At 40.9% G+C, this 14,373-nt stretch overlaps 1 protein-coding gene across 2 annotated transcripts; it reads right to left on the reverse strand.

The window, feature by feature from the left end:
• Positions 1-5,162: 5,162 nt before the first annotated feature.
• CUNH6orf163 (chromosome unknown C6orf163 homolog) lies at positions 5,163-14,209 on the reverse strand. Of its 2 annotated transcripts, none has more exons than XM_061460339.1 (5): positions 13,350-14,209; positions 11,280-11,329; positions 10,578-10,685; positions 8,605-8,807; positions 5,163-7,264 (listed from the first exon to the last, which is right to left on the reverse strand). In XM_061460339.1, the coding sequence occupies exons 1-5, from the start codon at positions 13,495-13,497 to the stop codon at positions 6,805-6,807; spliced, it is 969 nt and encodes a 322-aa protein (XP_061316323.1). In that variant the 5' UTR covers positions 13,498-14,209; the 3' UTR covers positions 5,163-6,804. The 2 variants fall into 2 exon arrangements, with proteins under 2 accessions (XP_061316323.1, XP_061316322.1); XM_061460338.1 differs by having other exon boundaries at positions 11,235-11,329; positions 13,350-14,207.
• Positions 14,210-14,373: the final 164 nt, after the last annotated feature.

Genomic DNA, 14,373 nt, shown 5'->3' on the forward strand with positions numbered 1-14,373 from the left:
GCCAGCAAGTTTTCATAAAGGTTCTATTCATAAGTGCCATAAGATACACTTTTCTAAGACTGCCATCTTCAGATGACTTGGATGCATGTTCAACTGTTGCAGCTCCTACTATAACATGGCAAGGGCCCCCACAAGTTCCTATGTTGGATTTTTCATATTTTTCTGCTGAAGTAACAGCTGGGCTGTATAAATGTTTGATTTCTGACTCATTATCTTGCAAACCAGTGCCCCAAAGAAAATGTACTCCTTTTTTATCAAGCTAAACAAAAATTGAGAGAACATTCACTTTGAGAGTGCAGTTACTCAAAACCTGTGTTGGCTCTACTTAGCAACAAACTAATGAAAAGCCTTGAAGAAGCATTATGGTTTCTCTCCGCAGTACATTTTCAGTGTTATGTCTTCCTCTTCCTCAGACAAAAAGGGCTCTTGCATATTCCATTTCATGGGCAAATTTGATTTTAAACAAAATTAGTGTCACTCGCATTCTCACAACCATGCATTCATATGCTTGTATCCAGGTAGTCTGACCAGGATTCACTGAGGTGACATAGAGGACATAGGAAAATACCTATCATGTCCTCACCATATTTCTTGGGTTAGAAGTCAGGTTAAAGGGGCATGAGTACAGCTGCAATTCATTTACTCACATACCCATTACTTGCACCATCTGTTTGAATTCATGTTTTCATTTCAAACACTTCTGTTTGAATTCATATTTTATGAAAACCTGTTGAACACCCCTGAATTAAGCTTTGAATCTAGAAAATAAGAGTTAGGAAGACCTTCTAGCTAGTTCACTTCAGTTTACAGGTGTTGGTATCTTGATTTCTCCATGCTTGCAGCCGGTAAAAGTCACAAGCCAGAAAAAAGCAAGAATTTGGTGGTCAGAAGTAAAATTTTAGCCCTTAGAGGAAGAGGCTTGGGACCTTCAGGAGACACTTTCCAAGGCTATTTAAAGCTCTGCCTGTCAGCAACAGCTTATGTAGGTCATTTATGAAATCAGGTTGAGAATGTAAGAGAATGTGTATCCTACTGAATAGTATTTTGAGTCAACTCCTCAGTCATTTTCTCCTGATAGTCATTTCTAAAGGTTTAATGAAATTAAATGTTCTGGTCCAGGTAACCTTTCTAAGAATTCATATCCTCTTATTACAACAGCCTTTATTTCAAAATTTCCAAATTTCATTCCTATATACAAAAGAGGTATTCTAATACAACAGTAAACAGAAAACCAATTTCCTCAAATTATAGGAAAGGATACATTCAAACAGAGATTATTATTACTATTAGAAATGCCCTTCATAACTGAGAAATGAGAGTAGCACCTGAAAAGTCACCAAACGTGCATGGTGAGGTTGTTCAGATAGAAGCAGGAAAGCAGAAAACAGGTTTTATGGATGAGATGGAACCATCTACTCAGTGGACTCAGAAATAGGCATTTCTTGCAGACAGATTTAGTATTTTAAAAGGAATGTCACAGAAGGGCTTCAGGTGCTCACTGGAATAGCTGAGTGTCTCAGCAGTAAGAACGAGACAGCCATACTCCTAGAAGAAGCCAAAACAAAGATCTAGAGACTGTTTTAATACAAACAAGACAAATTGTTAATGATCAGCTAGAAAAAGAGCCAAGATTTGGGCAGGTTATGTCATAACTGGGTTACAACAGTTTCATTTATCCTTCTCCTTGGAGTTAGTTTACTAGCTGATGTTAGTCAATCTGTCTACCTAGCTCTTGGTTTGCTCACTGGCTCAACAAAAGCTACGGTGACGTATTAACTGCTAGTTCCACTAAAAAGCAATAGAGGCAGCACAGATTTCCTCACTTCTCAGGACATTTCTATCACTGTTGTTGGCCCAGTCTTCCTTCTAGAATTTGTCTTTTCCTCTGGTCGCTCTGAGAAGTCCCCAGGCAAAACCCTGCCTAGATATCCCCAAAACACCCAGTGTATTGTACCTACTAGCCAATATTAATGCCAGTTGTTCAGCATCTGCATCTCCCACCAGTCACTTGAGGCATTTTGGAATTAGTCACTCATATTTGCTTATGCAATCTGTCTTTTAACTAGCAGCAAATGTAACACTGAACTGTAGTTAATTAAGCAAGCCCAGCAAAGGAAAGCACGTCGGTAACTTAAATCACAATTACTCAGTTTATATCTGTGTCGGTTGATTCGGAGAAAACTCCTGGAACAAATCTCACCAACAGAGTTTCAAGCTGACAAGCAGGTATTCTTTATCGCAGCGCTGGGAGACACGCGGGATAGCTCCTCCTAACGTGTATCCCCGTATTGCTACTCAGGCCATCCTTATATGGTCACTGGGCATACATACATATTCATGAGGCTACACATGAATTACATCATTTTCCAGAAAGTTTCCGGCATGCATACAAGAATGTGATGGTGGTCTTTGAGGGTCGTTTACTTCTCCCAACAATCTTCATAACTCCTGGCAGTCTTTGAAGCACCAGCTTAATTAACATTACAGACATAGCAATCATCCTGTCCTTCTACTTATCAGTTAGTTTAACTACTTCCATCCTGGACATCTGCTAGTTTCAGATGCTTCCCATCCCCAGGTCCTGTTTTTCTATTCTGTTTTTCTTACACTTTTTGTACTAAGGTCCTAAGGACCTAAAACTATGTCAACTACCTTCAAGCACTTCAGTTATTTTCCATTACAAAGCCATCAAACTTAAGGTTACTTAGAACTGATTGCATTTTGTGCTTTTGTGCCTCCTTGTCTCACGGTATATCCGTGCAAGGAGTGGGTTCATTCTGCGCCCTGCTGCCGGTGAGGCACTGCGATTCCTTAATTGCCTCACAGACGCAGACAGCAAGTGCTCACGCTCCAAATGCTACCGGCATCATTAGTTTCTTTCACACTTCATTTCTCTATGCCAGGGATTCAGAGTTTTCACAATCTGCACATCCTCCTTTTAGGACATCACAGATCTCTTCTGCAGACCTTTGAGGGACTAACGAGCAAGATGGTTCTAGTTTATTAATTAGCTGCTTATCAGCCGTACTCAAGAGCTCCCTCCCAGTTCAGCTGCTCAGCTACAGTAATTAGACAATCCACTTTTCAGTCTTTTATAGCATTGCCTTAGACAGAAAGTTTCACTGTTCCTGAGAGTCTGGTGCTTTTTGCCAATATAAGACATCCCCTGAATGACTAATAGAGAAACCCTGATTTCTGTATTATTCATTGCAGCATTACAGCTCCCCATTCTAGGTTTTATCTCATGCACTCTGCCATCAATATGTGCCGCCAGTAGCACCCTAGCATCCAGATGTTATCTGAAAGCTTCTTTATTTGTATCATTCAGAGAGCCAAAAAGCATGTCTTCATGCTCTCTCTGATTCCGAGTGCAAGTAAAGAAGGTAGCATTACTTTTTATGCTGCAATCCTTCTCAAACAGGAACAAAAGCAAGCCAACAAACATATGCTGTCTCTGCTTCATGCAATGAAAGGCTTGCTTGTATGTCTGAACTCCTGATTTTTATTATTGGTATTATTTTTATACCAAAAGTTCGTGTACTCAGATTTCATTAGTTAATTATCTGACATGCAGAAAGTTAAAAAAGTATGAAAATTGAACGGTCAACCATAATTAATACTGTGCAGTGAGTACAACTGGAAGGGAAAAAACAGTCTCTTAGATCAGGCTTAGTTAGATACTCCATGTTCTAAAATATTTCGTTGAAACACCAAACTTTGTCCATGGCAAATGGCTCTCCAGGTCCCACAGCAATTTTAGTGCTTGTTATCTTGTCTGCCAATTGCATTGAAGAGCCTTTCTCTTAGGCCAGGCTGTGGCTCCTTTCATTATTACACAAGCAAGTGCACAGACTGAAGAGGACATGCTGTTTCTAAGCAGAGCCAAAACAACTTCACCTTGGCATTTGAAAGCAGTCAACCAAAATAGTTTTTCTTTTCCAAAAGGCAATAAGAAGCAATGCCAGTGCCTGACAGACTGTTACATGCAGTATGTGCTGTGCACACACTGGTGAGTAAGCTCACACCAAAGCATGCCTGTAGTATGTATATGTATAGACACAGCTGACCAGATCTTGAGGCCCTGCTGCCTGTCTCCAACCATGCCCCCAAGGCTGTTGGTCTTGAGGAGCCTGAGATGTGCACTCACAGATGCCCTTTGTCTTATCTGGATGTCTGGATGTGACTAAGGTCCACTACAGGAACACTTATCCCTGTAGACAGCCATGGTCTGCATCAGTCACTGCCATTGTACCCCAGACATAAAACAGCCTAAGTCTGTGAGACAGGGTGACTTCTTTATTCTTCTGAAACAAATGCTAGAGTAAAGCTCGCAGAAGTATATGATTATTATATCCTTCCTAGTAGAGGAGAACAAAAAAGCCCCTATGTATCTATCACTGCAAGAGAATCAGAGCTGTTTGTTCAAGGGGAGTTGAAGCACTTTAACATCATTTAGGTTTTCTGACATGAAATGCAGAATTGCCCCTCATCTTGCCTCATTCACAGAAACAATGCATGCAAACAGAATGCCTGGTGGCTGGTTCAGACTTATGACCTTACCAGCAGCCAACCCTCAGACCTCACAGCCTCTCCAGTCACTGGCTTCTACCACTTGGTCCCTCAAGTAGCGAAATCTTAGATGTTCTGTTCTCTCCAGTATCTTAGATTTATGGCCACTTGTCCCTTGGCTCCCACACTTTAGCCTAGCTGTCGGCTAGCCTGTCTTGATATTTACAGTGATTACACACTGACGTACATACCCAGGTAATATGCTCTCCAGTCTCTCAATTGCTGGCACCCTAAGCCCTCAGCTCTTGTCATCTGTGTTCCAACTACAGCTGCTGGCAGGTAGACCCCCATGCATACACACACACACATACACACAGAGAAAGCCCTGCACCCAGGAAAAGTTAGAAAAGGAGTTCAATATGAAGACAGGACAGACTGTGCTGATCAGGCACAGGGTATTGTCATCTGTGACCAGCCCCTGTTTACATGTAACCAGCCCCTTTATCCCCTTATCCCTCTCTTTTATCACTTATTCTTCCCCTAAACACCTTGATCCCCTTTTCCACATTTGGTTCTTTCCCTAAAGATTCCATACTAAACCTTTGTACAATCTCAAGATATTCTTCACTGCATTCCATGAGGAGTCCTATACATCCAGGCTGTATCCATCCTCAGTCTGCAAGGTTCTCCAGAAAGGCTCTCCAATTGACTTGTGGTGCTGGGTCTCACTCCCAGTCCATGGAGCTAACACTCTCCTGGGATGACCTGGGAGGGGCTGGATTGGGGATTTATTCCTCTGACTGGTTTGCTAGTGTTCTCCCAGCTGCATCTTCCCCTGGGCTCCTCAGTGTGTACTGAGGTGAGCCTTTAACCAGCTAACCCAACAGAGTGTTCACCAGCTTTAGATATTGCATGATGCTGCTGCTAGTACTTTAGTTCCAGTACTTTACTCCTGTAGTTTCAAAAGACTTTTATGCTTAATGCATATGTAAATGCTTTCTTTAGAAAATGGTTTATAGATCTTATGGAGTATTTCAGACTGTTGATGGGCTTTTAAGCTGCAAACACAAGTTTTGTCTTGGGTTCTGAGCAGTTTATCCGTTTGATTAGACAGCCGTGAACATGAAGTTTGGGTTCTTTTCATTGCAAACTTAAGAGGGAAAATGAACAGGGAGCATCAGCTCTCCACAGCAAGAGCTTCCACAATTCAGTGGAGTAAGGTTTTACAGGTATTTAGGTCAGAAATAGTGCCAGAGCCTGCCAAATATCTGCTCAAAATATTTTATATGAATTAAACTGTTTCACAAGAAACCAGTGACTTCACTTGTCTTCACTTCTTAGTTTGGTAGAGTGATGGATATCTATGAGATTATTCTGCTTTTTGGTTTTCTGGGGTTGTTTTTGAGCATGAGGAAAAGATGGTTGCACAGACTGCTCTCTTAAAAAATCTTTTAAATGAGATACCTATAGACAGGTTCCTTCACCATATTATACTTTCTATCACCTACAGTAAATACCAGCTCCTTTACATTCTTCAGCTACACTCAAGATGCTGTGCAGTGGTTTTAGATGAACAGGTAACAAGACAGACATAAAGCTTTAGTGAATATTAAGCAAATGCTGTGGGAAGTCTTATTACACAGTGAAGGCATATTGAAATCTGCTGTTTCGGCAGGCAGAATCTTGGAACAAATCAGTGTACTGAGGCTGGCCTAAAGCCATGCAGGCTTCAAGCACGTGTAAATAGATAAACCTGAGTCCTCCCAAGGGAAAATTATTTTGCATGCCTGCTGGCACACACTTTTTGCTCAAAAGCTGTCTCTCAAGCCAGGTGAGTTTTCAGATCATGTAGCCACTCACTTTCAGGGACTTTACATAGACATACACACCATTGCATTGAATAACCACCCTGTAAATCTCAGAACCTGAGGTGAGGTTGTTCAAAGCCTGTGTGTCTTATTCCACACCTGACTATTCAGGGGCAGAGCCAACAGTCCTCAAAGTCCAAGCGCTCGTGGTTAACTGAGATTTTCTGCTTAGATTTTTCTGCCTTTTTCCTTCTCAAGAAGGACTCAGTGGGAAGCTCCTCAAGTGTTACGTGTTCCAACCTCTGCCCTAGCATTTGCAAAACAAAAATTAATGGATAATTTCTCAGCATGGCTCACCAATTATTTAATACAGTGATAGTAATTTTTCTCTGTATCATTCAAACCACAATAATGCAATACAATGAGCAGATGACTTTATTTTTCAGCATTGCCTGTTTGTAGTTCTGTTTACCCATGGCTGTGAACCTCACACTTTGGATACTAGTTCTCCTATACTGTCACTGTCCTCTGATGCTTCTGGTGTGTCCTTCTGCTGAAATGCTTCCCTGAATGGCAAAATAAAATCTGCTTGTCCAAGGGACAGGCTAGGAAATGTGGCATCAATATACTTTTGAAAGGTTTGTCTTGTTGCTTGTATTTCATTTTCCAGGATGTCCTTCCATTCTGTCACCTTTTCTAGTTCTTGTGTGAGAGTCTTTATCTGTTCTTCTGCTGCTTTCAGCGTAACTGTAACATTTTCCAGCTCACCAGCCTGTAAAGTCTCTGCTTTTTCAGGCTGTTTTTCAGTCTCAGTCTCACTCTCTTTTTGTATGATACTCCGGACAATATGAATCTCACGATCTTTTTCTTTTTTTAATTGCTCTATACTCTTATGATATTGTTCCTCAGCTAATCTAATTTCTTCTTTAAGTTGTTCTGAGCACATTCTGTTTAAAAAAGAAAATGACAAAAAGATTTGTTGGGAACACATGTTACTAAAGATTATTGAAAAAAACTAAGTCTATTTAGGTTGTTGTAAAAACTCTCTTATTCAACTATAAATAAATGCGAAATCAGAACTTGATACAGGACATCTGAAATAAAATAGTCTACTGATGATGCAGAGAAAGGAAGCTGCAGAAGATTCTATTTCTGTGTGTGCTACAACTAGCAATAATTTCATGATGAAATGAAAAATATAAAGGATCAGTATTTCACTCTTCATTCAGGTCTCTGAGTGAGACACTTGAATTCTTTCTTTAAGAGAATTAAGTACACACTGATTTTCAAATAGACTTTGACAATTCTGCCCCCAGGTTAAAATGCTGCCTTGAAGTCAAATCTAACAACTGATTTCTAGACTACAGACTCATCCATAATTTTGTTTAAAGGTTACTGAGAACATATTTGTGCCAGCATGTCAGTAATAAATACAATTTATATTATGTAGTCAAAACATTATGGGTGCTATTCACCACAGCTGGCTCAGGGATACAGAAAAAATGGTGCATCAGGCATCCATAAAGGTTACTGAGCCAAATACTTTGATGTAGAGAAAACAATTTCTGCCCTCTGTTCGTGCTCCCTCCACTTTGCTGGAGATATTTTAGCAGAACTCTGCTAACATGAGAAGTTAAAGAGACCAGTTAAGTTTATGTGGAATGTCATTTATCTTTGGCAGAAGGGGCATGTTTTAATAGTGGAAACAAAGGTATTAAATAATGGATCAAAACTTAAGTATGACTGTTCAGAAAATGAAAAATATCTTACAAAGGAACACACCTGAACTGATCTTTTCATTGTGATAGTGATATTTTGTTGTCTATGTTGTCAAAAAATTAAATGTATTCTACTCTCAAGGGAGAGGGGTGTGCTATTATTTTTACATCAAAGCTATTTAATTCACAATGTTTAATCTATACAGGTAGAATCTCCTGTGCCCTGCAGATCTCAGTTTTGCACAGATGTCATCAATGGCACAATAGGCCCTGAGATCTTTACTTCTGATGACTCTAAATCAGCTACAAAACTCAAAATGTTTGGATCCTTGGCTGGCTTTGTGATACTTGCTTTTTGAAACAAAATATGCTTCATTTTTATTTGGTGCATCAGTGAGAGAGGGTGAGTCTGCAATTCTTGCTGGTCACTTGTCATTTCCAAATATGTGGTTTTCTGAAGGGTGTATTGATCTTTTCCTAGAAGACCTGCATCTGAGCAATGCTGATGCAATTCCAATCATTTAGAACAGCATTTTTGCCACCCAAGTCAGAGGAAACACTAAGAGCACCTGCGCAGAGTGGCTGCTTCCTGAAAGGCTGCCTCCCTCTCCTGTTTTCTGGCTTTGGCCACAGCTCGTGTCTTGTCCTGGGCACACTCTATGAGGATCCTCTGAAGTCTGTGAGCCATGCGTTGCTCTGCAGCTTCTACCTCTCTCTTCTGCTGTTCTTCCATGTACCGCTGCATCTCTGCCTTTGCCTTCATCACCTCTTCCTTAAGCAAAGTTAAAAGTAGATGTAAGTAGTGACAACAGCTTTTTGCTCAGTTGTCTTTAAACAATCCCCAGCAACGCCCAGCAGAACAGACTTCAGAAACATATTATGGGGCAATTACAGTGACTTATTGTAACATCATTCCACATCTACATCACCCATGTTTTCTACATAAGGCAGATAAAAGTTCCCTGATGTATTTTCTTCACAGACTCACATGCCTACAGGAAGCCTGACTAAAATCGTTTGACCATGAATGGTGGTGGCCATATCAGTACTGCTGCAAAAAAAGCCATTCCCGAGGCTATCAGCTAAAAGCAATTGTCTTTGACCTTCCCTACAGGTAAAAACCCCACTTCAGTCACTCAGTGATATGCTTTGTTAGCTGCCACTATCTCTTTGCTTAGACAGGAGTTGAGTAAATTTTCTGCCATTGTCTCTGCAAGCTAACTGCTAGTGAGCATTTAGCTCACTGTTAACATACCTCTTAAAATGAACTACAAGAAACAAACCCCACCAAATCTCAAACGTCTCACAATTACTTTAGTGATATCTGCCTCTTCTTGTGTTTCAGCTGTAGTATTCTGTATCTGCTCCCTTGTCCTCAGTCACTGGAGCCTATGTTGCCAGGACAATGTTACATGTTCAAATCCTGAGCACTCAGGTCTATGAAGATCTGTAGTAGACTGTAATAATAGTCTAACACAAATAGTCTAAAAAGATGTATAATAGCAAGTAACTGAATGGTTAATCACAAGGAACTAAGCTTCTGGCAACTATTGTTGCCAGATGCTTTGACAGCAAAAGACAGAGCTCCCTTGGAAAACAACTCCATAAAATGGAATGAACTCTAACAGAAACTTAAGACCACTGTAAACCTCCCTGCTTTTCCTCTTAAGATGCCAAGCACATTGCTTTGACTGCCTGCAGTATAAACTGATAGCTATTTAGAAACTTGTACAAAATAAAATTCCAAAGCAAAACACTCCAGCAATTCTCTGTGCGCCTTTCATCTGCCGGTGGGAGGCTGCAAGACTAAGGATGACAAGCGTTAGACTGACTGCGTAATGCCTGACTGAGGAGCACTTGGATGCTCTAGCAGCAAAAAGCCCTGTGAAGCAGCGCAGAAAGTCGGAAGGCTAAGATCCAGAAGGCAGTTGCCTACCTTTCTCTGTATATCTCTGAGCCTTTTCTCAGATATCCAAAAAGCCATATGAAACATGTGCTAAACATATATAAAAATTCAAGGCTACAGTTAGCGTGCGTCATTTAGGAGTATACATATGCTGGCAGTTTTTCTTCCCCTCCACTCCATTCAGTAGGCTCAGCAAATCAATTAAACACCTTTGTAGCTTTGATGGACATGAAACTTGAGGACAGATTTGAAGTTAAGCCCATATTTAACTGCCTCTAAGAAACGTACCAGATCAGCTCAGGGGCTGGCTGAATCAAGGCCTGACAAGGAATTTTCAACAAAGTTCACAATCTTCATTCAATTAAAAAAAAAAAAAAGAGTGAAACGTGCTGAAATTTAATTCAAAATCCAGTTAACTCAAGCTCACATCTCATCTAGCACAAAGGCAGTCATCTGTCAGTCCAAGTACTTCTCCTGACACTGGAGTTCAAATCTCAGATGAATGGAGTTTCTGGTTATAGCAAACATTTAAAAAGATACGTATTTATTTTACACAGAATGACATTCTTGATTGTCAAACACATGCTTCTGTCTTGCTGGCTATTTCCATGGTAATAAAAACAAACTGGTTCATACCTTCAATTTCTTTTCAAAGTTTTTTTGAAGGTCGTGTACAAATGCACTGTGTTTAGCGGCTGCCTCGTTGAGGGCTTTTTCCACTGCATCTTCCTTGAGTGTTTCAGCCTTTAAAACAAGTTATTATTTAAGTATAACTGCTGACATTCTATTAACTTCCTATTAAGAAGAAGCAGAGGTTACATAAACAATAGTTCTCTATTTGCTATTTAAGAAATCAGAGCAAGTTAAATTCAAAACCAGGTAGCAAAATCCATTGTAGCCCATTTGGCAATTTTATTGCAGTGATTCCTGTTCAAATGTGTCCTCACAACAGCACTGAGCTGACACAGCTGTAAGCACGATAAATATATCTAACATACATGTTAATCTTACATAGCACTGTGGGGAACAGCTTTAACAACCGGTAACTTCTGTGTGCTTTAGAGGCCATTTTCAGACCAGATGTAAAATCTGTTACTAATTCAAAGTATGCTTTGTTGTGATCAGAAAAGAGAGAATTATGTGCACACAGAAATCTGTGAACAAAGGAGGAGCTGAAACTAATGACAGCTCTAAAGCAGTGACCCCAAAGTTCTTTATTAACTGTCTTTATACCGTAGCAATTATTCCAAAGTATAATCGTTATTAAAATGATGGGAGAATAATTTAATTTACCTGGGACCAAATTTCAGCTTTCATTTTTTCAATGCACTCTTGTGCCTCTGCCTCCTTCTTTTCATGTTTTTCTTGTTCAACATGTGCTCCAATCTCTGCACAGTCAACACAAGCTGATCATGCACAGCAGACAACCACAGTGCAGAACTCCATGCCTCTCTCCCCACCCCTTTGCTTGGCTCCACACCTGAATTAAAAGTCAAAAGGCTAAAAAACATGCACCCTCATCTCACATGAGGGTGAAACCACAATTATTATTGCTTGTGCAGTTCTGTAAATATAATAGGAAGGTGCTGAACCCAACTCTCTCCTCCTAGACAAGGCTACAGGACAGGAGAGCATTGCAGATGTCCCTCCTGACTCCTCGTCCTGATGGCCATCTGCACAGCACAAGCTGGTCAGTCCTCAGCTTTCTTGGGAGTGATTCACCTATTTCTCTGTGATTGAATATTGCAACAGCTTGGGGGATAGCTTTGCTTCCTTTAGATGCCATAGTTGAGTTGGTGCCTTCTCAGGCTCCCTGTGTCCTCAGTCCTCCAAGGCTTTCAGAGAGGTCTATTGCCTGAGATGCCCTCAGATTCCTTTATGCTATTCTTGGGGCACACAGTAAATACCCTCAGGAAAATACAGAATATTCCAGGTTTTTGGAACAGACCAGGCACATACAAAGGAATGCTTCTGTCCCTACGGTTGCTGCATCTGGCTAGGGTCCAAGCAGCCCCAGCACTGCAGACACAGCTGATCCCTCCTAGAAAGGTGGGGCAAAGCACCATGGTGGTGAGCCACATTGCTTCACAGGGCCAACACCAGGGATGCTCCCCTTAGCAACATGAATGGAGTCTAAGTGAAGTGGAAGGGAAGTGGATAAAGATGCCTTTCTGCAATTCAAACACCTCATCCCCCCCAACAGTGGGATTTCAGAGCCTCCATCTTTCCTACTCAGTGCCAAGCCTGGGCATTGCTTTGGATCCCATTCTCTGTACTTGACAGGGCCAAAGAGTCACATTTTTCTGGGTCATTATAAAGGAAAATTAAGAAGGAGTAGAGTCACAGGAGATCCAGCTTTCACACAGCCAGTGGAGGATTAAATTTCCCTCCCTCTTTCACTCCAGTCTTCCTCCCCACTCCACATGGGTGGGCAGAATCCTCCCACAGAGCTCACATGAAGTACATGGAAGGCAGCAGCAAGATGGGACAAAGGGGTCTACTGATGCAAATCAACAAAACAGAAGTCCAGCAGTGCAGAAAGCCTAGCAACAAGCATGTTGTGCTCTGATTGCACAGCTTTCCCCCAGTCCATTATATTAAGCAGTAAAAAGAAAATCATTTAAAGAGACTCTATGGCCTTCTCGATGTGTTTCACATTGCGTGTGTGTAACACAGGGCTGAAGCTTCATGTTCTGAGCACATGCGGGGCACTCATCCCGCTGCCCAGGCTCCCATTACACTGATAACCTCTTTATATCGTTTGAAATAGAAACCAAGCACATTGCTCTTCACAACGCACATTAATTAAAAGGCACAAGATGATTTCTACATAACTTTACTGATCAGAAACCTCTCTGACAATTAGGCATAGCATATAAAGATACTTCAGATTCTTGCTAGATCCTCAAAAGTATGAATGCTACCACAATTTCCTTTATTATTGAGGTTATGATTGTGACATGCCAACAAAAACATCAAACCTCAAGAGAATCTAGAGCCTCAATCTAAGGTCAGCAGCTGAATCAGGTATAAGAAGGTAGGATTCAGGATAAAATATCTCAACTGTGTCCTGTGCTGTGCTGCAGTCAAGGATAAGGTAATGACCTTTGCATATGTTAAGTCAAATGTAGTTCTTTCCAAACTACTTGAGGCTTAAAAAACATTTGCTAACGGTCTTAGAGCTGATTCTCTTTTGGACTCCACTATGCCCAAGTCTGAACAGCGTCATGCACCACAGGACAAATGACCCTGAATATACTAGACTTATTAAGATTCAGAAGGTAAGCACAGCTCATTGTTACGGAGACATGAACACCTTAATGACTGTCAAGAACAGATGGATACAACAGCTCTTGGAGTTTTCCTAAATCTCAGATTGCAAGGAACAGATTTCAGCAGCAGACTCACCCAGTATATCATGATGAGTGTAATACCGTGTTATGAAAGGCTTATACTCCCGAATCCGACCAAAAGTAGTGTTGGAAGGTGGCGGTGGTACTATTTTTGAACATGTAGCACAACACACGAAGGAGTGCAGATCAGGATTTCTAATCATTGTGGCGTTCTGTTTTCCTGTAATACAGTTGCTACAATGTCAGAACTCTATTCCTGATACATCTCTTGCTTGCAGGCAAAACACTTAACTGTTGCTACAGAAAACATGCAAGCTGGTGAAGAAATTAAAATTACTTTTTACCGAGTTGGCTGAAACGTTTGCCTTCCGGTTAGGATTCATTCACACATGCTGACAGCTCAGTAACATGCTGCAGGCAGATGATGAGGGAGGGTTTCGTGAAGTAACCTCTTCCAGCCTGAATGCAGCTAGCTCCCTGCAGAGCAATGGTTACCAGGCAGGGCTGGCTTTGCTCACAAAGAACTAAGTTTCCCGGTAAGAGTTGAGCAGTGTCACAGCAGGCTTTGCCTTTTCAGTGTCTTTTTTATATTTGTTTCACTGTTGCTGAATGCCAACAATTCCTATTCAAACCATGTAAGCTAAGATTTTAGGAGCAGCATAATAGCTGGTGCTTCAGGTATTTGAATCAATAGAATCCTGTTGCTGTTCTTGGTAAAGATGAGAAAGCCAGCACATACAGTAAAGAATTAGCAAAATCCTGGCAGAGCCTGTGGGTGGGAAATCATTTTGACTCTCAGTTCCTGTCAAGCCACCTGTTATCCACTGTCGATAATTCTTACTATATTGAAGATGAAATTGAGAAAAGCTAAACAAAAGAAATTGTATTGGCGCTGTCTCCAGGTGTATAAGGAGTTGTGCTTTCAGAGCTGAGCCAACAAATTTTGCTACCAATGGAGCTCTGTTTGGGTGGGTGTTTTCCCCTTTAATCCAATACACATAGTTTTTACGATATAAATCAGTTACTTACAACAGCAAATGCCAGTATTGATACTATAACACACATTAATTAATTATGTT

Source organism: Pezoporus flaviventris, unplaced genomic scaffold (genome assembly GCF_033815535.1).
Source record: "Pezoporus flaviventris isolate CSIRO_AGI_PZ_B2104156 unplaced genomic scaffold, CSIRO_AGI_Pfla_v1 ptg000031l, whole genome shotgun sequence".
NCBI classification, from domain to species: Eukaryota; Metazoa; Chordata; class Aves; order Psittaciformes; family Psittacidae; genus Pezoporus; species Pezoporus flaviventris.

Bases quoted from the DNA above. Each gene is read 5' to 3' on its own strand.
- CUNH6orf163 (XM_061460338.1), bottom strand. From the start codon at position 13,497: ATGATTAGAAATCCTGATCTGCACTCCTTCGTGTGTTGTGCTACATGT. The intron at 11,330-13,349 runs GTGAGTCTGCTG...TTGACTGTGCAG, and splicing joins CACTCATCATGATATACTGG to AGATTGGAGCACATGTTGAA. The intron at 8,808-10,577 runs GTATGAACCAGT...ACTTTGCTTAAG, and splicing joins ACTTTGAAAAGAAATTGAAG to GAAGAGGTGATGAAGGCAAA.